At 46.2% G+C, this 24,334-nt stretch overlaps 1 protein-coding gene across 1 annotated transcript in view; it reads left to right on the top strand.

Annotated features, from left to right (window-relative positions):
* Positions 1-24,334, top strand: part of CARD10 (caspase recruitment domain family member 10) — a 185,576-nt gene that overhangs the window by 143,171 nt on the left and 18,071 nt on the right. The window contains exons 19-21 of the mRNA XM_069231372.1: positions 819-900; positions 8,005-8,166; positions 19,279-19,394. Of these exons, the coding sequence (XP_069087473.1) occupies positions 819-900; positions 8,005-8,166; positions 19,279-19,394 (360 nt within the window). The remainder of the gene's footprint in view (positions 1-818; positions 901-8,004; positions 8,167-19,278; positions 19,395-24,334) is intronic.

The raw sequence follows: 24,334 nt of genomic DNA, 5'->3' as shown, positions 1-24,334 counted from the left end.
TGTCACACATCGCGCTCGTACATCTATTAATCCATCCACAGACTAATTTTTGCATTCACCCTCTAACGCAACTGCAATAAAACACACACAATAACATAAGCAAGAGAAATTAAAATAAAACAAAAAGAAAGAAGAAAACATGCTAGCATTGAAACACAGCTTGCATATGCTTGCAAAAACAAAACTAAGCATTGCAGGGGGTGTCCGTCTTGCAGAGATATTGTAAGTAGTCTATTGTTGTTTTAAAGTTCCACATTTAGGGCCAGATGTTCCAAAAGGGTTTTTCCCATTCTGTGTCAATGGGAAAATGTGTTAGTACATATGGCCATTAGAACCAATGTGCTGGCCATCTTGGAATGGTAAAACAATGTTACACTATAGACAATAGCATTTCATAATCGTCTCCTGTTTTAGAGGAAGTGAGCATGTTCCATGTGGCACAATGTAGATAAAAGTGTGGCAAACAAGCAACCCATTGGCACTGTCTGTAGTACTGTAGTATTTCCTTAAGAAACATTAAAATAAAAGCAGGAGAAGCAAAGTAATGACAGGGAAACTATAAAAGATATTCACAAGTTATTGAACTAAGCAATGCAGACATGACAATGGAGGAACATTCTCAAATCATGTTGTTCACACAAATGAGCCTTGAAGGCTTTTGTTTTACAATGATGGTGATATCCACCAGTACCAATGTGCAAACTCCCTAGTTCTCCCAAATGCTTTAAGAGGGTTCAAAGCTGATGTTGTGGTTGTAGGAGTTGACTCATGGTAAGTTATCACATTATTCTGTGTCTTGTTTAAAACTCCCTGAGCAGAAGAAGTCCAGCCCCAAAGTGAAGGACAAACTGGTGGACAGCAAGAACAATTCAGCATCATTCACAACATCCATTGACCAAGGTGAGCACAGTGGTGATCCAGAATGGATAGTTCTTTCCCTAAGTTGTGCAGAGTTGTACAGAGCTGTGATTATGGCACCTAACATCTTCATCTGTGTGTATATGTTCTACTCTGGCTGCTCCGACTATCACTAAAACATATACTATAACTAATAACAATACTACTAATAATACTACTTCTACTCTGAGCTCTTAATATCAATACTGCTGCTTATGTTGTTAATACTCAAGCTAACACTCCATTACTAATACTGTCATTATAGAGGTATTCCTATTCTAGTGATTGCTTTAACTAGCAATGCCACTGACAACTATCACTACTACTGCCACTAATGTTACCCAAATGACTAAATGTGCTAATACTTTAGTTGCTACTGCCTCTAACACTACTAATGTTACTGTTACTACTGCAGCCGCTCTAGCTATTATCCAATGTTCAATACCACTGTTGCAGACATTACTGCTTGAGCAATTAAGACAACTGTAACTACTATACTTTTACTTCTACAGGTGTTACTACTCTAGTTACTATCTTTTTTTTAAACAGATTTTATTGTTTTTTTAGTTCAACAACGTTCCTTTACCGGGAATGGCCCAGTGTCTGTATAAGTACATCTTGTGTCACTGAAGATATCTTTGTTAAGTACCTCGCAGCATTTGCTGTTGTTACATAGATACAAAAGCATGTAAATCAGGTCGGAAGAAACATTTACCATCCGCCTCCATGCCCCTTTGAGTGTGTCGAATCTCTGTATGAGTAATCATGAGGGAAGCATTAATATGTGTGTTTCTCTTATCAGTGAGCTAGGATACATTAATAAACAGTGCCATTCAACTCTAAACTATCCCCCGTGCCCCTGCCACCCATCTGCCTTCAACCCTGTACAGTGATTTCTTGATGTGCCTATGCTTGTGTTGAATCATGGTGTCTCTCAGAATGGTCAAGTTTATAGGTCACTTACATGCTCTGGTCTCTGCTCTGCTTACTTTCTATTTTGAGGAGGTAGAGTTGCTTCGTTTTGTGGGTGATGTTATATGCACAGTCCCTTCTATGTGGGAAGTCCTAGTTTCTACCTGTAATGTTGTTACATTCTGTTCCCAAGCATTTGGTAATTCTGCGGATCCCCTTCCCCGTTCGTGCTCCTTTTTTAGCACTAAGCTTTCGTACTCTGCCCAGCGCCTTAGTTCCCTCTTCCAGCTTTGGAGGTTGGGACCTGCCGAATTCTTCAATTCTTTGTCAATTCTCATTTGGCTAGTGTATATTAAAGATCCTGGAATTTGCTAATGTCCCTATTCCTGGGAGTGTGGGGGAACCAGCATAGGAAACAGTGGGCTGGTGTGCACACGGCTTCTCGCTCAATGATTTCTGCCATGTATGTCGTCACTGTGCTCCAGTAGGTGGTTAAGTGGGGGCAGGACCCCCTTGTCCTGCATGAAGGTCCATTACATGAAGGTGCTCACGGAGTCTTTTTGGGGTGACATATGCTCTATGTACGACGTAAAATTGTATAAATTGAAACCTAGTGTTTCTGGAGACCTTCGGTGCCTTCTCTAGGATCTGGTCCCAGTCCCCCTCTGGTATTAGGGTCCCCAGGGCTATCTCCCATTCATGTTGTAGGTCATCCAGGGGGCTCATCGCTCCTGTGCGGATCGCTCTATATAAGCCGGTGATGGCTTTTTGTGTGCCATCTGAAGTCATTAGGTAGGTGCTGGGCCTGTAAGGGCGGGGCTCGACATTTCCCATTTGCCAATGCCAATGCTCAATGCTCAATGCATCAGGAAGTGGCCCTGTGGCAGATCATGTTCCTGCCGAAAATCTTCAAATGTTAGTAGGTTACCCTCTCGATATAGGTCCCCCATCTGCAAGGCCCCTGCCTCCTCTCAGGTTGTCAGTCCCCTCCAGTCGCCTACTCGGGGTAGCCACCGAAGCCATGCCATTGGTATCTCAGGTGTGTAGGGTGTAGTCATGGATGTTCTATAGAGGCATCTTCTCCAATACCGGCGGAGGACCCGAGTCTCCTGAGCGAGTGCCAGATCCGACCCAGTGAGATTAAAGAATAGGCCCGCCAGTACCAAAACAGGGGGAGCTGAAGTGGCCCCATCTTCCGCTTGGGTCCTACCCCCAGCCACCCACCGGGTCAGCCATTGAAGCTGGGCCGCTAAGTGGTAAGCCTCAAAGTCCGGCACCGCTAGTCCCCCCTCTGCTCGAGGTTGCTTCAGAGTGGTTAGGACCACTCTGCGTCTCCTGTCTCCCCGTATGAACAGCGTGAGTAAGAAATCGAGCTCCCGGCACAGCAGGGACCCAAACCGGCAAAACCGCAAAGTAAAATAAGGGCCTTGGCAGCGCCACAGCTTACTGAGCGCTATTTGTCCAGCCACAGAGAGTGGGACTGACCTTCAAAAGCTTATACTGGCTTTCAGTGCCCTATTGGCGCCCCCTATCTTACCCTCCAGGATGTCCGACCTAGTGTGGTACACCCTGACTCCCAGGTAAGACATACATCGGGGCTCCCATGACACATTCCCTAACCCCTCAGGTGGGTCATGGTCTGCCGATAGTGGAAACAAGTATGATTTCTGCCAATTTACCTTTAATCCTGTCAAGCGCCCAAACTGTGCCAAGAGTGTGCGAGCTCCCCGGAGGTCCGGCCCAGTGTCTTGTAAGAATAGGAGAAGGTCATCCGCATATAGCGATATCTTGTGACGCCGGTCGCCCTGCATCAGTCCACAATACCAAGTGCCGGCTCGGGCCTGGGCAGCCAAGGGTTCCGTTGTCAAAGCAAATAATAATGGCGAGAGTGGACAACTCTGCCTGGTGCCCCTTTCTGCCGAGTATTGCTCCGAGATTGTTACCCCAGTTCTAACCTATGTCTTAGGCTCTGTGTATAATAGTTTCATCCATTTCATAAAGCCTCGCCCAGGTCCATGCAAGCAAGAACTGCGTATAAGTAATCCCTCTCTAAACTGTCAAAGGCTTTTTCTATGTGTACTGCCAGTATAGTCGCCGAAGCTACATGTGTCACGACAGTGTCTAGAATGTGGATGGCTCATCGAATATTCTGGGCAGTATTCCTGGTGGGGATGAAACCTGCTTTGTCAGAGTGAACCAGGCGGATCATATGTGGGAGCAACCTTGTCTCTAGTATTTGACTTAGGATGTTCTAATCCGAATTCAGCATGGAAAGGGGCCTGTAGGCTCTGCTATTGTCAGGCAGTTTACCTGGTTTGAGTAAAGGAACTATCAGGACTTCCTTTGTGGAATTTGGGAGGTGTTCCATTTTGCGTGCCTTATTATATAATTGCGCTAATTTAGGGGTCAGTTCTTGTGCATATGTGACGTAAAACTCTGTTGGCAGACCATCTGTGCCTGGGGTTATCCCCTTCGCCAGGCCTTTAATGGCTTCCTTGATTCCTGAAACCTCTACCTCACGCCCCTGCGCGGCACTCTCCTCCTCGCTGAGGCAACTTTGCGGCAGATGTTCGAGGAATACCTGTATATCTTCCCCTCCCCGAACTGGTATAAAGTGTAGTACAGTATTCGAGGAAGTGACGGTTAATTTCGTCCTGCCGATATAGTCTATCTCCTGGAGTGGTCCTGATCTCTATTATGGGGGTCCTGCGTTTCGCGGGGTTGGCCAACCATGCCAACAGTGCTACCGCCTTATCCCTCTCTGCAAGTGCCCTCACCATGTAGTTTTTATAATAAAAGTCTCTGAGCCTCTCAGTGTGTGCTGTGACCCTCCCTCTGGCCTTGCGTACTTCTCCCCTCAGCTAGGGCATTCTGGGATTAGTTTTTCCGTTGTTCGCAACTCTTTCTCAGCTATCTCTATCTCTCGTAGCAATGTCTTCCCAATCCCTATTGATGCGTCGATACACCGTCTCCGGACCACCACCTTGAATGCTTCCCACAATATCTGTGTTTGATGTGTTCCCTTACTTGATCCCGAAATGCAGGGTCTTCAAGGGAATCAGGTTTTAGGTATGCTTGTGTTCATTCTTTCCCAGGCTAAAGAAAGTAGGATAGGGTTGTGGTCAGAGATTGTTCTTCCCAGGTACTCTACTTCTTTGACCTGAGTATGTACCTTAGGCGTGCATAGAAAAGTGCCCAATCGCACATGTAAGTGGTGTACTGCTGAATAGAAGGAGTAATCCCTGGTGCTTGGGTTAAGGTGTCTCCAAGAATCTAGTAATTGCCACTCTGCCAGCCAGACCTGGAGTTTTTTAGCTAGAGCGTCCACTGTTGATTCCCTCAACGGGGGTGGGACCTATCTAGTTCAGGACTGACCACACAGTTAAAGTCCCCTCCAATCAGTGCCTCGTGAAGCAGGTGGGGTGCTAGTGCATGCGAGAGATGATCTAAAAATGTGCCTTGGTCTGTGTTCGGCGCATATATATTTATTAATGGAATATCTCACCCCCCAACCTACCAGTGACCACTAGAAATCGGGCGTTGGGATCTATAAGTGTGCTGGTCATTTGGAACGGTACTCCTGCTCTTATCCAAATTAGGGTGCACTGTGCATATGCTGAGTAGGTTGTGTAATACGCTTGGCCCCTCCATCTTCTCTTGCAACATTACTATGTGAGCCCCTCTCCTCTCCAGATAGGAGTATACCTTATAATGTTTAGCCATAATATGCATGCCCCTTATATTCCAGGAAACCACTTTGTAATTTTGTAGATCACCCATTATAAATCAATAGTACTTTTGTGTCTCTATCCATCCTCTCATCGTGCAGTAGGCGCACATTGTCATTGCTTACTTCCTTAGAAATTTGTCCGGTGAGGCAGTTTGCGGGCTTCCCAATAACTATAATCAACAACTTCCCCAACTCCCTTCCCCCAGGACAGGTGTCAAAACAGCCCCCCCATCCAAACTATTACCAACTGAGATCAGTAGTTAAGGGGTGGGTGAGAGTAATTCCCAAGCCGCGTGAAACTGACTGCACTGGGGGCTCCCCTGTCGGTATTTCTAAAGCCTCAACTACTCATCTCACGTTAGGTCCCGGATTCATCGCAGCAGCAGGCTCTCATGTGACAACATCAAATCTTGGCCATGGTGTCAGATTATATCCTCAGATGTTCCTGGTGTCACCACCGGCAGTTCCACGCTCATTGCCGCCAAGATGTCAGATTCTACATCAGAGTCCGATCCTTGCGTTTCTCTCGTTGTCGCCTTGGAGCGTGGGCTAGCTTCCCCTCCACTTAATGATGTCACGGCTGCTGTGGCACGCTGTCTCTCCTCCTGGGCTTCTTCTGAGGTGGGCGTTGCCCCTCTGTGTTGGGGACTTCGGTAATATTGTGTTTGCTCCTGGGTCTGGGTATGTGAGGCGCTTCTGTGTTTGTGGGGCCTTCCTGCCCATCTAACCAGTCCCTTGCCTCTTGTGTATGGGAAAATCTCTCCCCTCGGCCCTCCGCCACCCACAGTGTAGAAGGAAAAAGCACAGCGTACGGGAGGTTTAGTAATCACAGCTGTTTCTTGATCTCTGAGAAAGTAGCTCTTTGTTTTTGTACCTTGCGAGAGAAGTCAGGGAAAATTTGGACTATGCTACCACGTTACTGATCCAGTTCTTAAGATACTTTGTTAAGTCTTTTAGTTCAACTTTCTCGGGTAGCCCTACTATACCGATGTTGTTCCTTCTTGATCTGTTCTCTGCATCCTCAGCGCGGGCCGTTACTGTCTCTATTTGTTTCTCAAGGGCAGTTACACGGTCTCTTGTCACTGTCACTGTCACTGCCGGTCTGAGCTCCTCTATGCTTCGTTCCGTTGTTTCAACTCTTTCTGCCAGGCGTCTTTGGTCCTCTCTCAAGAGGCCCAAATCCGTAGCAAGTGTGTCAATTTTAGACTCCAGGATTTCCCTGGTGATCATGATGGGCTGCAGTATATTTCCCAGTGAGGAGCCCCCCACTGGTACACCAAGAGGTGTCGTCTGCGCCATGTTTGTGGGGGAGGAGGTAGGACAATCTTGTTGTGTGCCATGGACTCCTGCCATGTCCTTTTTTATGCTGGTTTTGCCCATTATATAGTTATTCTCCAGCGTTCCGCCACAGCACCGACTGTTTGTGTGTCAAAGTCCATTAGCCAGGCCACGTTCGTCCCTCTCCAGGCTCTTCGCACTGTGCCTGCGATCTAGGACTGGCCGTCATCAAGCATGCGTTCCCCCGCACCCTCACCTCATTCAGGTGTGGGGGAAGAGGGTCGTCGGTGACCTCTCCGCGGCCCGCTGTCTGTCCCACGCAACCGAGCTGCACTCAGTCTCTTTTACTGCTAGGGGGGCGCCTCGCACTCCGCTCCCATTGCTGATTCTAGGCGGTCGAGGTCTTCCCTGTAGGCCTGGCCGTCTCAGTCCTCAGGCCTCCTTTGTGTCCCCCAGTCGGGGGCGCTTACCTCTGTCGGAGGGGGGCGGGGCCACCAGCAGTCTCTCCGTGGGTCCGATGTGACCACCAGGCCACTGGCCTGCCCCGTCTACAGTTGTCCTTGTGCCTTTTTGGGGAGGCCCCTTCGCGCCATGCCGCTTCAGTGGCTCCCGGAGGCCGCGCTCGCACCTTGGGCTGCCAGGCCTGTTGCGCCCGCCATTTTACTCTAGTTACTATCTAACTCCCATCACTAATACTGTTATTACTGAATGTGCTCTTAATTTTGCTCTTGCTCTACCGGACACTAATACTACAACCACAACTACAACAACTACTACTGCATAAATTACTACTTCATCTTCTAATCATAACTAGCGCAACTACTGTAACCATTCTTGTTGTTACTACTGCCATTTCCACTGTCACCAATGATGATGATGATAATGATAATAATAATAATTATTATTATTATTATTATTTTTCAAATAGTAATGTAATCAGAATATACACTGATGATCTCTTAGTACCAGATTAAGCATATTTAATGTTTCAAATATGAGGTGTCAACAAAATTATGCATATTTTTTGGAGCAGAATCCACGTGTATCTTGTTTTAAAGTGATCTGGGTTGCACAGGTGATCTGAATGGGCATAGTTCTGGAGCATCGGTTACAGAAGGATGCTGGTGGGAGAGCAGAGCTTTCCTCTTGTTGAGTAGAGGGTGATAGTCTACATTTGTCATTTCCAGTTGAACAGAAATTGGCACCAAAGCCATATAGCCTCCTCTGGCCGCACCGGGCTCAGACCTGCCGGCCTGTTATCTTCTCACCCCGCTCCCTGGCACGAGGACTAATTCGCAGCTTCCTGGAGTTGCCTGCATCCAGCCTTGACTTCGACTTCTGTCCATCAGGTAAGACAGATTTGGATAAGTTGTACAGTACTATGAACCTCCTGTCTTTCCATGAATGCTGGGCATTCCTGAGGGACTCCAATATTCTTGAACACAGTGCTTGCAATTGCCTACAACTTTACTGTTTGCCAAATGTATACAAATGCACTTTTCAATTGCTTTGACTTATGCTGTGCCTTTTCAGTATTGCATGGGGGTGCCTTGTTTCAAATGGATGCTAATTTCCAAGATGGATTCATTCATGGCATTGACGTGTTCACATACCACTGGATGGTCCTGCTCCGCTGCTTGACTGCTGGAATATGGGGTGGTGGGGTATTACAGTAGAGGACACAGTAAGTCTCAGAGTGGATTTAGATAATGGTTATTTACTGGCTAGGAGGAACTACTGCAGAATCAAAACTGTGAGTTGGCTGGAAAGGGTGGATTAGCTTGATGGCTGGGTGAAAGAAGGAGGGAGTACCAATTATCTGAATTATTTTCTGCACCTGAACTTTGGGCACCAGCACTCGAAGGCTGTGCCATATTCCTGTCTGTGAGAACAGATGAGAAAGATGATGCATCAATTCTCAGATGGACACACATCTTTACAGATGCACATTTTGTGCTTGAGAAGTAATCAACATCAGAGAGGGTTCCATGTTTGTACCTGGTGGCGACGAAAGGTGTGTGTTAAGGCCATTGTTTGCATACATATGTGGTTGTTATTCCAGGTGACATACACAGCAGGAGAAAGAGGTCCTGAAAATATGACTTCTGGGGGAAAACATCTACTTGTACGCAAGTCCTGCTATTATCTGGGAGATCGCATGAGGGAAAGGTGGTGTCTGTTGTAGAAAAATATTGTCTGTTAAGTGATCAGATTCAGTATAACCCACTGCTCATGTGTTCTTCAATGAGGTTAGGAAGATACCTTAAGTTTGTTCAAACTCCCAGCAGCCTCCTACACCTGGAGTGTTGAAATAGAGAGATTACTATCCTGCTTGAAAGGCTTATATCATTACTAAGTTAAAATTTGTAAGAGTTGAATTATTGAAATATTTGGTCTTCTGGAGGATTTGTCCATGACTAAGCCTAGAACAACCATATTGAGTCACCTGAATTTTGGGGTGATTGAAGGTTCAACAAACAAGCTTGCCTTTCTTAATTTTGGTATGTGACAGAAAACATATTCTTTGTTGATGTAATAGTGGGAAGGTATATTTCAGGATGAATGTAATCATAATTGTAATGCTGATGTGAGAGCATGTTTGCTGATGTACAATACATATCTGAGGCTTTTCACATTGGTAAAATCATGTTATGTGGTTGCTGTTGGTAACTATTCATGAGGTGGTCACTACTGGTAATGTTGTATGGAGTGGCCACTATTGTAATTCGATCTGATCAATATTTTTAACAAAATAACTGTGGGCGGGCAAACACTTTCTTTGAAGCTAATCCACCTCTTGCCTCTTTCTTCCATCACCCTATTCTTCTTTTTTTTAAAACATATTTTATTGAGTTTCCAAACAATACAACATTCCCCAACTGGGAGGGAAAAATAGGTAGGACACTACATATTTCCAGTGTTAATCATACTTGGTTACAAAGTTTTAACGGATGTCCTCCCATCTTGTCTGCCTCCTGCCCCTCCCTCCTGCATCCTCTAAGTGTAGTTTTAACTATCATGGATGGGCACTCCCATAGAGCTAGTGAATAGTTTCCTCATAGTGCACATCTACTTATCGATGTTCCGGCAAAATAGTTATCGTATGTGTCCTGGTCTGTACAATATAGCCAGCCGGGGTCCGTGTGAAGGAACATGTTGTTTTACCATCTCTCAGCCTATGGCGGGGTTTGCAGGACAGAGGTTCACTAGTGGGTGTGTGTAGGAGTGCTATTGTGAGATCCCTGGTCCACATCCCTTAGGCCATCTATTAACTCCCCCCATGCCCTAGCATTGTCTATTTTACCAGTGCTCCTGCGAGCCTCTCGTATAAGCAATGTCCCCTCGCAGTGCACTGATTTTTCCAATTCTCGTCTCCATACTGCCAGCTGTGGGTCCCTCAGGTCTTTCCAGTGACGAGTAAGTTCCTGTTTTGCCAATAGTAAGGCTAAGTCTTGGAATTTAGTAGTGATTTTATTTTTACTTGTGTGCGGAAACCGGTGGAGAAGGCAGTGGCCAGGTGTTGCAGGAGCCGTCCTCTATGTCAACCTCGCCAATGTTGTGGTGACCCCGTCCCAGTATATTGTGAGCGAGGGGCATGTCCAGAACATGTGGAGAAATATGGCGTTCACCTCCCCGCACCTCGCACATGCACCAACAGTAAGTCCAAAAAATGTATTCATTTTCTCGCGGTGAGATAGGCCATATGTAGGATATAGAACCCTATCAATTTAAACCAAGCAGTCCTAGATAGTTTGGGCATGCACTCCAATATCATCTCCCACGCCCATTCTGTAATAGGAGTCCCCAGATTTTCTTCCCAGCGAGTGCTCAACGTGTACAGCTGCCCCATGGAGTCAGTTTGTATTGATCTATACAGGCATGTGACAGCCTTGTATGTACCAGCAGATGTTGCAATATAGTTGCAACATTTCTGTGATGAGGGCTCGTACCCTCCATTTTTGCAAAGGCGGTGAATAGCTGCCATTATAGATCTATGTAGTAGGAAGTGCCCCGGCGGTATCTCTATATTCGGTCTGAGTACGTCAAATGTAAGTAAGGTTGAGTCCCCAAATAGTTGTCCTACAGTGGTGAGGCCGCTGCAGTCCACTCTTCAGATCCCTCGCCATTCCCCCTCGTGTGGCAATTCTTTCAGCATGAGAAGTGGTAGCTCTGGAGAGTACGGAGTCCTGGTATGTGACCTTTGCAGTGCTCTAACCCAGCATCTTTGGATGACTATAAACTCTCTAGGGACAGGCTGCAGGACTGGGCCGACTCTCAATAGAGTTTTAGTGAGTATAGCTAGTGTGGGTACCGATGGGCTCATTTCCCTGCCTACTGACTGGCTGCCCGCCATCCGCTGAGTATACCACTGGAGCTCTGCAGCTAAATAATATGACTCAAAGTCTGGCAATGCCAGTCCTCTGTCCTTGGGCGGTTGCTGTATCGGGTCTAATAGAGAAAAGACACAACTTTTGCCAGATTACCCTCAGTCCAGACACATTGCCAATATCCCGCAACAATGCTTTCGCCCCAACTAGCTTGTTGTGGCTGTTGCTCAGGAATAATAAAAGATTGTCTGCATCTAGTGCTATCCTTTGCGATACCCCCCTGTCTGGATTCCTCTGTAATGATTGCTTCCTCGGGCCAAGCTTGCCAGAGGTTCAATCACTATGGCAAAGAGAAGGGGCGAGAGGGGACCCCCCTGCCTAGTTCCCCTCTACACCGCATAACTCTCCGAGAAAGTGTGCCCTGTGTAGACCCGGGCTGTTGGGGTTGTGTAGAGTTATTTCATCCAATGAACAAATCCCAGGCCCAAACCCATATGCAGCATAACTCCGTACAGATATTCCCATTCTAGGCTGTTGAAAGCTTTCTCTATGTCCACTGCCATTACGACTGCTTCCTCTAACTCCTGAGCGTTAGCTTCCATTATATCATTCTCCGTACATTTTGGGCTGTGTTACGACCTTGAATAAAGCCCGCTTGGTCGGGGTGTAAGATTTGTGACAGTAGAGGGAGGAGCCTGTTGGCAAGAACCTTGCTTAGTATCTTTTAGTCAATATTCAGCATAGAGAGCGGTCTATATGCTGTCACATCTGTTGCTTGCTTCTCTGGTTTCAGGATCGGTATTGCTACAGCTTCTCGAGTGGTATTTGAGAGGCTCCCCAATTGCCTAGCTGCTTTATAGACATCCACCAGCCGGGGAACCAACTCTGTGGCACATATCACATAGAATTCTGATGGTAACCCATCCGAACCCGGGGTGTTGCCTTTTGCAAGCTCTTTAATTGCTACAAGGATCTCCTGCGCAGTAATATCGGAACCTAAAGCCTTGGCTTCGTCAATTGTCACCCAGGGGAGTGCTATATCTGCCAAAAACTCCTGCACTATCGCGCTAAGTTAAATTTGCTTGTATATAGTGCTGTGTAATATTGCAGAAAGCGGTTGTTAATGTCCGCTTCAGCATATAGAGATTCCCCGCTGCAGTGTGTATTTCAACCATGGGCATTCCCTGTTTTGTCGGTTGGCCAGCCATGCCAGTAAGCGGCTGGGGCAGTCACCTTCTGCATAGGTCTTTTCCATGTAGGTCCTATAATCATAAGAGCGAAGCCTCTCAGTCTGTGTTGCTCCCTTCTCACTGGCCTCCACAAGTTCTAACTGTACCTCTGGGTGTTCTGGGCACCTTTGTTCTACCTCCCTTAGGTTGTCCTCAGCTTCGCTAAGTTCCTGCAATAATATTTTCCTAATTCCCTGCACTGCAGACAAGCGATATTCCCGGAGCACTACCTTAAATGCACCCCACTCTACCTGTGGAGTAGTAGTGGACCCCTCATTATATGCAAAGCAAGAGTGGATTTTTTCTTTAATGGAGGCCTGGAATGGTGGGTCTTCTAGTGTCTCAGGAGCTAGTTTCCAAGTGGGTATTCGAGCCAATGCTCGGTGCCAGCTGAGGTGCATTAATACTAGGTTGTGATCTGATATGGTGCGTGTGAGATATTTACTATCATGTACTTGTGGCAGTACATTAGTAGTGCATAAGAACGTGTTGAGTCGCATGTGTAGTTCATGCATGTGAGAAAAATATCAGTAGTCTTGTGCTTGGGGATACCTGTGTAGCCAGGAATCCACAAGTGACCAGTGCTCTTGCCAATCTGCTAGTACACAGGCTATGCACTGCGTGGGGGAGTCGTTCAGCGGAGGGTGTGACCTGTCCAGATGGGGTTCAGCAATGCAGTTAATGTCTCCCCCGACAATTGTGTCATGCATTAGAAAAGAAGACAGTTTGGTAGAACATTTTGCCAGGAACGAGAGCTGGTCTGTATCTGGCCCACATATATTTATGATGGAGATGTCTCTTCCGTTAAGTTTACCCAAGATTGCCACACATCTGCATTCTGGATCCACTACGGAGCTGTAATGTTGAAATGGGCCTGCCGCCGCAACCCAAATCAGTGCTCCCCTAGCAAAGGCCGGGTGTGTGATATAATATACTTGTCCCCTCCACCTCTGCTGAAGCACTGACCCCTCTTTGGCCGTCAGATGTGTCTCCTGAAGTAGGGCTATATGGACGCCCCGGCGTTCTAGGTAAGAGAATATTTTATATCTTTTTAATAAGGAGTGTATACCCCCGACATTCCAGGAGATCATTTTATATTTTGCTTCAGATGCCATATTGATGCATTAGCCTGACTGTGTACTTTCACTGCCCTCATCTCTAGTATGTCTAGCAGTGATGCCCATCTCAGAGATGCTGTGATAACTAGAGCTTTAACCCCCCCCAACAAGTATTAACTCCCTACTCTTATTCCCAAGGATAAAAAGCAAAACCCCTCCCATCCAAACTTAGATGTAAAAGGTATTCAAAACGTTTTTGTTGGGGAGATTTGACGTAGTGGTGCCCATGGTCAAGCGCACAGGCATCCATCCGCCCTTCAATGCAGTTGGAATGCGATGTGCAGTGGTAGTGTATTGCACGTTATACATTATCTTAATCATTGTTCTATGAAGAATGTCATCTCATGTCAAGTACCCTTCCCTCCAGCAAGTAGGCCCCCAAAAGCGATAGTGGGTTTGTCTTACAACAGTTCATCTGCTGTCCTAGGAGTCACCACCGGTAGGATGTCACTTGAGTTTACTGAAATCTGGGATCCAGGGTCTCAGTCAGACTATTTCTTCTTTAGGCAGCTTGGCTGGTGTAGACAGGACAGCACTGGAGCCACTCAGAGATGCCACCGCTGCAACTACTTCCTGCCTCTCACTTTGCTTTTCCATAAAAGTTGGTGCCACTGATGATTTTCTCAGTGGCTTTCTCCAGCGGGATCGGGGGCGACTTCACGACATGTGCACCTGGCCCTCTCCACTGGGACCAGCTCTCGGTTGCAGGTCAATTGACGACCAAATTTCCTGCGGCGTCATAAAGAACCGAGCTCCCTCCGGGGTAATCACCCTTAGTCGTGCCGGGAATTGCATGGAATATGATATTCGCATTTCCCGCAACCTTTTCTTTGCTTCCAAAAAGACTGCCCTTTGCCACTGGACCTCATGGGAGGAATCATGAAAAATCATAATTCTGCTATTCTCAAGGGTGATGGTGCCCAGCTGTCTGGCCTGTTTCAGGATGTGGTCTCAGTCCTTGTAAAACAGCAGCTGGGCTACCACGGCCTTGATGGCATCCCCGGAGGCAACGGCCTTGCCGGGAATCGTTGTGCTCTTTCTAGTGCCAAAAGGCAGATAGACCCTTTGGAGCCACCTCAGTGTGCAGCCATACTTCTAAAAATGAGATCATGTCGCTCCCCTCCAGGCGCTCAGGGAGCCCAACTATCCGGATATTGTTGCTCCATGACCTATTTTCTGCGTCATCAGCTCTAGACTCTAGCGCTTTCATTCACATTTCCTGTGTGGCGAGCTGCGCACTGGCAGCAGCCAGTTCCGGGGTGACCTCCGACAGAGCTCTCTCATTGACGGTGACCCTTTCCGCCAAGCTCCTATGGTCGTCCTTCAGCAGTCCTAGGTCTAAGCTGAGAGTCTATTTTCGTTTCTAGGGTTTCTTGCGAGGTCGTGATAGCCAGCAGTATGTCATGTAGCGATGGGGGCTACAGAGCCCACAGTTTCAGCAGATGCAGTGTCTGGTGGTGTCCCGCCAGTCAGTACCCTGCAGATCATGCTGCTAATTTCTATTGTGCGCTTACGAAAAATACTTGCCCATGCTCCATGCTCTTATGCTATCAATAAATCAGAAGATCTGCTCCAGTCTCTCAGCAGGTCACTATTTCCACGATGCGAGTCTGCACTATTCACCATGGAACAGACTTCTCTGATTGAGAACCATAAGGCCTCAGGTCACCTCTTATCGGTTTGCATCCTTGTGCACAAGTTTCTCAGGCTCGCTCGTGGCTCCCAGGCATCTAGTGGTCACCTCTTTCTCCTTCTTTTGCTTCACAGTTGGTGGGAGCCTGGCAGGCCCCTGGGTAATTACTGCAGTTTTCGAGACCCCGAGATGGTCCCACGCTCTCTGGTCTATAGATATGTGGCTGCACCTGCCAGGGGGCCCCCCACAACTTCTATTGCCCCCAGAGCTATATCGTATCTCAGCCTACTTCGCCCTCACAGTTAGCCAGCACTTTCCTATTCACCTGTGTAGGAGGTCCTGTGCTACAGCGGCACCCCTTGCCTGCCGTAGCGCTTCAGTATTTCAGAGGGGTAGTTTCACCCCGGATATTGCCCATGTATGCCCCTTCGCAGTCTCTGTATCGAGGCAATCAGTGGCCAGCCAACTTTTATGTCCTCTTCTTGGTAGACTCACTTTTCTGGTGAGGGCCACAACCTCACACAAGGGCCCTCAGCCTCACCTAGTTCTCGGTCTGCTGGCCCAGGGAGTCGCCCACTCTCCTCCAGGATGGCTACAGTCGTCTCAGTTTGCCCTCCGCTGCAGCGCTTCCTTCATACTGGCCCCCATCTTGGAAGGAGCGTCTCCCTCACTGCTGGGGTCTTTTCCACCTCTCTCTGCCCCATACTCCTCGTTTGCCACACCCCAGTGATCTGCATTCGTCCGTGCGCCACTCACCACCCAGGTGTCTGCAGAGGTTCCCTTCCAGTGGATGCTGCTCCTGGCCCAGTGATAGGCCTCCACCCATCGCCCAGCCATTCCGACTGCAGCAGGCCTCCCCTAGGCCTCCACCATCTTCAGTCTCATGCTTCTCTACTGCAGATCGGTGATTCTACATCTCAAGTCAGCTGGTTCATGTTGCACTCGTCCCGGAGGGCACTACTAGCCCTTAGTCACCCCTGTTCCATGCATCTGCCATTTTAGGTGGGTCGCCGTCATCGCAGTAAGGGTCTCATTCTCCCTCGGGCTACTGCAAAACGGCAATCACCGCCCTCCGACATACTCTCCCGGTCCTTATCTTTGTGGCTTTTGCTCTTTAAGTATTGTGCAGGATGGGGGACGGATGGGGCCCGGCCCGCCAGAGCACTCAGGCGCGCGTCGCATGCTAATCGCGGCAAGCCCCACCCTATTCTTCATGTCTGTTTACCTCACTCTTGCAGACTTTTTCAATCCTTTCTCCATTTTTCAATGTTTTCATTACTCTCTTTTCCTCCTTCTTTCATCGTAGTCCACCTTTCTCTCTGAATGTCTGGATCAAAGTCTGATGACGAGAAATGAGTTCCTCTCACCTGCAACCAATGATACAAATTAAGTTCTCACTCTGGGTGATTTTTATTGATCAGAAGTAGCTCTCTTCAAAGCAATGGTTCTGATACCTGCATAGATGTATCTGTGAACGTAATTGAATCACACGTTTGATATTACTTTTGAAGCCACTTCAGAGGACCCAATCATAAACAGAGCTCAAAGTGGCAAGTGTTCTAGCCACAGTCTTGCTTTTAGACATCTGGCCGGATGCAATAATGGCATGATGTTCTACAGGCAACCAGGTAGAGGTTCTAGGTGTTCTGATAAATTTAGAGCTGATACTAGTATGCAATTTTTCTTTGTCTGACTCAATTCCTATTACCACATGTGCATCCCAAAGTTCCATCCTCTCACCCTTTTTATTCAATATCTACATGCTCCTATTCATGGAGATGATCAGTTCATTTGGTTGTAGGTTTTAAACTCTATGGATGATACTCAGTTAATTTTCCATCTTAGCAGTGCGTCAGCTACACAAACTGCAGTTAAAAACTGCTTATGCAGTGTGAAGGGTTAGGTGGACCCGAAATGGCAAACATTGAAAAAACAAAAATCTCACCGTTGGTAAGGCACATCTAGCCTGGGCGTCCTCGCTGTGGCCTGACAACTTTGGCCCTTTCCCCCTCCCAAAGTCATGAGCTAAAAGCTAGGTGAGAAATGAGATAGGAAATTTACTACGGTTAACCAGATATCTGCTGTTGACTTCTCATGCTCTTTTTTTGATGCACAAATTAAGAATTACTATGCCTCTGCTTTCTCTGGAAAGCAGGAAATCAATATTTACAGCAGTTATTAGGTCAAGACTGCATTATTATAATTCTTTATGTTTTGGAACACAGAAATACCTTCTCCAAAGTCTCCAATCTGATCAAAACCAAGCAGCGATTTTAGACACTCTTTCCGCTTGTTTTTCTTCAACAAGACCTTTGCTAAGTGAACAACACAGGCTGATTATTTAGAGTATAAACACTTATAATATTCTCTGCCTATTCCATAAATGTATATGCCCTGGAGTTCTCAATATACAACATTTGCAAATATACTTCAATTTGTTTGCTCCGTTGTTCCCCATTAATTTACTGGTTAAGGCCTCAATCAAAAAAAAAACCTGCTTTGGAAAAGTATTTTGATCTCAGGCTGCTCGCCTATGGAATAGTCGTCCCTTGGAGTTACAGAACACTAACTAACACTAACTCTCACATGCTTTTCAGGAAAAAAATAAAAACCTTATTTTTTCTTGATAGTTCTACCCTTTTCCTAAGGTCAGCTATGTTAACACTGAGAGACTGTCCTATAATTGTGCGCGACTATCCACATAATATAACACAGCATAACATAACCTGTGGAAATCTAAAATAACAAACATACCTAATGTCTGCTCCTCCCATTTGAGAAATTCCTGAAAATCAGTCTTACCACATGTAACCATTTCTCATAGAATCGTGGTCTTACCCTATTTACACCACATTTTTCAAAAAGCTCTTACCTAAGGCTCCCACTGTTCGTGTTAGTCTGTCTAAAATGCCCACAGACTGCATTAGTGAACATCTAAAAGTGCCTGAAGCTTAGAGGCAGTGTGGCCATATTACCTCTAAATCGGATGCACACTGTGAGTGGATTTGATTCAAGTTTTGGTGCTCAAGTGGTACTTCTGCACTTGTTCTACAAAAAAACCTGGCATATTATCCTCTTATCAGAATGCTATGCTGTGCAAAGCTGAGGCGTATATTGATTTTGAAATTGAAAATGGCAAGGGTTGTTGGTTGAGCTATGTCAGTTCAGGCCTCCACGTTTTGGAAAACGTGGGCTTTTAAGTTAAATATATTGATGACCATGTAGACTTTAGCAGGTAGAACTCCAATACAGGAACATTGGTTACTGGCCTAGCCACTAAAACATCCAGCATTCCTTCCAGCCCTGGTGGTGAACATCACATCTACCAGAGACACATCTTAATGTGTGTGCAGAAGTTGCAAGTCTGGAGAATGGTGGGGAATTACAGCAGAATGAAGCTCAGTCTATTTATTTCTTCTGACCATGCAAGGTACTGCACACCGCACCAATCTCAGACACTATGGGCCTCATTTCGAGTTTCCGCCCGCCAACCTCGTTCTGCCTTCAGACCGCCTGTACGGCCTGAACCCTGCTGGCCCTATTAAGGGTTCACAGCAGGGCTGGCGGGTGGAAACAGTGTTTCCGTCCGCCAGCCCTGTGGTGAACAGGGCCATAACATTGATGCCGGCTCCTAATGGATCCGGCGCCAATGTGGCGATGTGGTGGGTGCAGCAGCACCGTCACACAATCCACTGTCCGTAATTCGGGCAGTGGAAGGTGCGATGCGGCTGTGCATGAGGGCCCCCTGCCAAGTGCATGGCAGTGCAGGGGCCCCCAGGTGCCCCCCTGAGACCCCTGTTCCACCAGCCTTTCCATGGCGGTGCAAACCATCATGGAAAGGCTGGCGGATGGGGACTCGTAATCTCCAGGGCGGTGCTCCAAGCAGTGCTGCCCTGGCTGATGGCAACCACCGGGACCACCAGTCTGCCAGCGTTCTGGCGGTGTCGGTGGACCGACCGTGCTGGCTCCGCCACGGTCATAATGTAGCGGTCCCACTGCCAGCCTGTTGCCGGTGGGACCGCCACCGCGAGTCTGGCGGTCATCAGACCACCAGTCTCGTAATGAGGGCCTGTATGACAAATGCCTTGCTTCCCCATGTCTGTCTCACACCTAAGACTGACTTTCATAATGATTTTGTGTCTTTATCTCATAGAGATCCTCTTAGAAGAAGAGTCAATTGCCTCCCCAGAGATCATCATGTCTCGAAGTATTACTCCTAACCAAGTCGAATGCATTAGAATCCGCAGCATCCGGGACTGCATCAGAAAGGTAACCTGTGACGTATAGGGAAGAAGGGTATGGGTGTCAGTATAGGTTTGCTTTGATAACTATTCCATCACAGTTCTCAATGGAGGAGTGGAAAGATGAGCTGTACCTCATGACGCCAGACTATAAAAGCAAACCATAAATGGCCTCAGCGCGAGTCCTGTGCTAATCTTGATGGGGTCGATAAAGAAATGTAATGCCCCCCTTCGTGATTACTAGATCCACAAAGTGAGATATCACACCTTTTTAGCATGTCCCCTACCTTCTGTTTTTTTTTTTTTTTTTTTTACTGGACTGCTGGTAATTTGACTTTGCACCTTAAAATTCAGGAAACTGTCTCTATTTGCATGTTTTCCTTTATAACGCCAAGAGATATTGAAAGACATCGAATGAGTGCTTGGGCACCTACTTGCCTAGCTTTTGTACTAGAGAAAGGGGCTGCACCTGCTCCCTGTGCAAGGGTACAGGACGGTCAAACTTTGACAGAGACAGCAGAGAGATGACAGGTAATGAATATGTAGGAGGAGGAGTTATCAGTAGAGTTCAACGACTCCTTGTAGGACACAAGCTATAGAGAGTAAGCCCGCTTTTCGAAAAAGCTAAGATTCATAGGAGATGTATCAGATCAGGCCGGGTTTTTCATGGAAAGGAACAAACATGAACTGTCTTCCTAAGGGGCATCCCATGTCTGCTGTTAACAGTTGTGACATTTTGAAAAACTTTGTGATTAACACTCACTCACTTTTAGCAGTAAGTGAGAAACCTGTAGTTAAGTAGTGGAGAATCAATGGGGAAAGGCTCCCGCCTATGGTTTGTGTTTCTGTATATGATGGTGTGGTAATCAAAGCTTCGAGTTTACGGCAGAAACCTTCTTCTAGTGAAGACTGCTCGACAGTCGACTGTAGGGCAAGGCCTGGGCACAGACCTGAATCAGACAAAGTGGCATGTGGCTAATGCAGTTACAAATTCAGTGCTTCCAAGAGACAGAGCATATGGGCGAAACAGCCAGACAACAAATGTACGTGATACAGAACTTGACAGCTGATGAAAGACTGCTGAAACAGCGGGGAAGAAATGTGAATGACCATGGCAATAAGTATCCATTTCTAAAAGAGGATGAGTATGATCTGATCTCCTCACAGTCCGCTGAATACAGCAGGGCACAGAAAGGTGAAGTCACAACTGAGGAGGCAGCAGTATCTACTACTTTTTTGGCGGCTTGGAAGGACCAGAAATTACTGCCTTACTGAGGACGCAGGCCAGAGACACTTCCAAAGGTACTTTGTGAAGCTTAGCAGCTGTGAACTGTGTCTGCACATATCGACTGACTTTCATCCAGCCCATCTGACCTGATTAAAAGTAAGGGGTAGCCTGGAGCTGAGAGTAATGCTCTGCTTCTAGAGGGGAAGGAAATGCCCAGTGGCCACTTGCAAGTAACATGCAGGAGCATTGGGTATCCATGCGAAAAGGAGAGGTAAAGTGGAATGGAACAGTTACTTTGAAACTCTATATCCTGAAGCGACTGACTCAGTTTTTGTTATTTTGGTCTTATTTTAGACATGAAATGCTTTTTATTTTTATGAAATTGGTCTGGGAGCTCTATGGAGTGTTTTATTCAATCAAGTGCTGATCCTTAATGCTCCTTCTCTGATGTAGTCTTCCATCTCAGTCCTACGCTGCTAACGGGTAGAGAAGGCAGCCAGGCGAAAACAGTATTAACTAACTAGGATCCAGTTTTGCATGAAGAGAGGAAAATTTGCCCCATTGACCAACCCAGGTTCCTATGCACAATACATCTGCAGGTCTGGGGTCTTTCACCCAGACTTGTCGACTACTGAAAGCAGCCAAAATGACAGGGACAAACTATGAGGGAAAATAGGTGAGTACCACAGGAATCAGATGCGTTATTCCTGAGTCTCAGGGTAGTTCTTCATGTCTAATGGTCCTCTCAGGGTACAACTGAGACACACCAGTAACAACCCCTCCCCCCATATTGCTTGTATCCTTTTTATCTGTAAGTCAGTGAGGCTGGATGATTTGGCAGGATCGAGTTCTTGGTAGTTTTGCAGCAGATCACTTGTAATGAAGTCCAAAGTGTCTTTATGATCACATGGCGAAAGTAAGAATGTGTTGTCATAAAACAGGAAATATTTTCCTAATCAACTGAATAAACGCTGATTGTGTTAAATAGATGTCATGGGCCCAAAGAGAAAATATACCTAAGTGAGAGACACCTGCCAGTTCTCCTTTTATCCCTAGAGGGTACGTTACATACATTGGGAGATCTAATTGGGCGTCCCCCCCAAAGATAGGGGGGTCACAACAGTAGCATGTCAAATAATTTAGTTTTTATTATTGACCTCGTAATGTCATGTCCAGAATATCGAAAACCAATATATCATCAAGGTAACTCCATATATGTAGGTATATTATCAGCAAAGCTTCAGCAGTCTTTATACAAATTAAAGCAATAATGTAAAATGCCTCTAGCATGTTTCATACCACAACCCTCCTCTGTTAGGTAAGACCTGGTTGTATGGAACAGTAGAAACATTGTAATGCTCCTCCCACCACAGGAGAAGACTCCCATGGCAAGAAAAGCATTAAACAAGTTACTTACCTTCTGTAACTCTTTATATGGTAGAGACTCTATCTAGTCGCAGATTCCTTACCTTAGAATATTCCCCAGGTGTCAGACTGGATCCAGAAGTTTTTGAATAGTACCACTGTGCACGATAGATGGTGTCATTCTGCTCTGCATTGGTTGCGATGTCTGTACCAGAAATTACATGCACAGTACCTATATAAGTCCCACCCTGGCACACTGATGCCAGTTACTTTCATGACATGAGGAGAACTGACCAGTCGTGTGAAATACTAAGGCCCTGAAAAGGGTGTTCCCTACATAGCAATTGACTCGCAGAGCAGGGAGGATGGGACGATCACTAAGGAATTTGCGGCTAAGTAGAGTCTCTACCCGAAGGTAAGTAACTTGTTTATCTGATAAAGACTTCTAGCTGAAGATTCATTACCTTAGAATAGATACCTAAGCAGGCTTGGGTCTACAAAGATTACTAGATTTTTCTGTGTGTTTATGAATGGCTTGGGGCTCAAGACCAACATTGCTAAATCACATGTGATGATTGTGGGCCCCTTCTCCAAAATGTCTAGATCTCGGGCTTTAGATGGGGTGAAACTATCTATTATAAGTGCCTTTACTTCTTTAGGTATCCCATTTGATTGTAGAAATTTGCAGGTGCAACTGGTCAAGAGCAGAATGTCCATAGTGGAACAAGCCACAGCAGCCCTTTTTAGGTTTGCTCAGAGACTTGGTGGGAAATCTTTAGGTGTTATGTTGAGCATTTACCATGCTAAATGTTTGTTTCTGGGCAACCTTTGGTGCAGGAGTTGGGGAGTCGGTGACGTTAAAAACGTACAAGTTGCCGAAAATATTTTTTTACTGAAGCTTCTTTTGCTTGATTTCCCTGCATAATCTGTCATTCTGAATTGGGGCTGACTCCGTTTATGAACTATGTTATTCTGGCCCCTTTGCTCTTACGGAGAGCAAAATGGGTGAAGGGGGATCCACAATTTAATAGATCTTTATTAAGTGATGCCATGTCCTCTGCTTTGTCTCCCAGATTTAAATGGTTGAGCTACATTAAAGAACAGCTCTCCCTATTCGAGAGGATTGTTATCACAGCCCTATGTTAATGTGTACCATCTCGAAAAAGCAGCTCAAGGAAGCTTTCTTTAAATTGAAAGAACAGTCAAGGTCGCTTGAGCAACTGGGGAAACGTACTGTGGCCAGCTATTTTCCTCTAGTTACGACTTTTCAGATGGAACCTTATCTGTCGTTCCCTATAACCCATACACAGCGGTTTTATTTAATTAGGTTCAGACTGGGAATTGCACAATTTTTGGTAGCCTATCCAAGTCATGTTTTTCATGATTCAGCTATAGACCCATGTCCTTGTGATTCGTACTCTGCCCAGACTTTGTTACATTTTATGTTTTTTGTAAACTTTATGTTATCCCTCTGAAAAGTTTTTTAGTCCCTTTGCTGAGATCTTTAAATATTCGAAAATGTAGGTCTACCCTTTTCTTCATACGAATACTACAGTTTATTTGTGTTATGATGTACAGAATTATTTTGACTGCAGTTCACTTTAGGAGGAAAGTGGAGAAATAAGGTGTTCTTCAGTTGTCGTTAACTCCTTGTACCTGGTTCTTGATTTTTTTATGTGATTCTTTGTGATTTTTATATATGTCACGATTTTATGAGTTTTTAATCGTCTGATTTTACCAGTGTTGTATGCTTGTATGATTTATTAAAACAACGAATAAAGCTTATTGACTGACTGACATAGTCCAACGGTGGTTATCGGCATAAGGTGAGAACTCAGTATGTATGGGAGCATAGTCTCCAACCTGGCAGGGTCGATATAACGCATAACTACTCAGAAGTGCTGAGACACCAGGAAGGCAAATTTTAGCTGTATGCATGTAGGTCGGATAGTAGTACTTCCCAGTCAGCTGCAACCGGGTATTTGCGCTGTGCTCGAATCTCTTCAATGTTACCTCCGCTTGACCCCATTTGAGTATCGCCTTACACCAGTGTACCAGTCCAGATAGAATCTCTATCTTCCAGTGCACTGCAGTGAGTTGACTGACTATCAACAGTGCCAGGTCTATGAATTGGGTGCTCACCTTTCCCATTTGGGGTTGTTTATACAGTCCCAGAAGAACGCCCTCTAATGTCCCTAAGTCTAAACGTCCTGTCACAGCCCTTAATGCCTCCAAAACCTCCCCCCATAAGGTGGCCACTGCTGGGCAGGTCAAGAACATGTGCAGGAAGTCTGCCCCCTGCTGTGGACATCTGGGGCATTATGATGAGGAACCAAACATCTGGTGCAGCTGAGCGGGGGTGAGGTAAGCTCTGT

This window comes from Pleurodeles waltl, chromosome 4_2 (assembly GCF_031143425.1).
Source record: "Pleurodeles waltl isolate 20211129_DDA chromosome 4_2, aPleWal1.hap1.20221129, whole genome shotgun sequence".
Taxonomy (NCBI): Eukaryota; Metazoa; Chordata; class Amphibia; order Caudata; family Salamandridae; genus Pleurodeles; species Pleurodeles waltl.
This window is presented reverse-complemented; position numbering and strand designations above follow the sequence as displayed.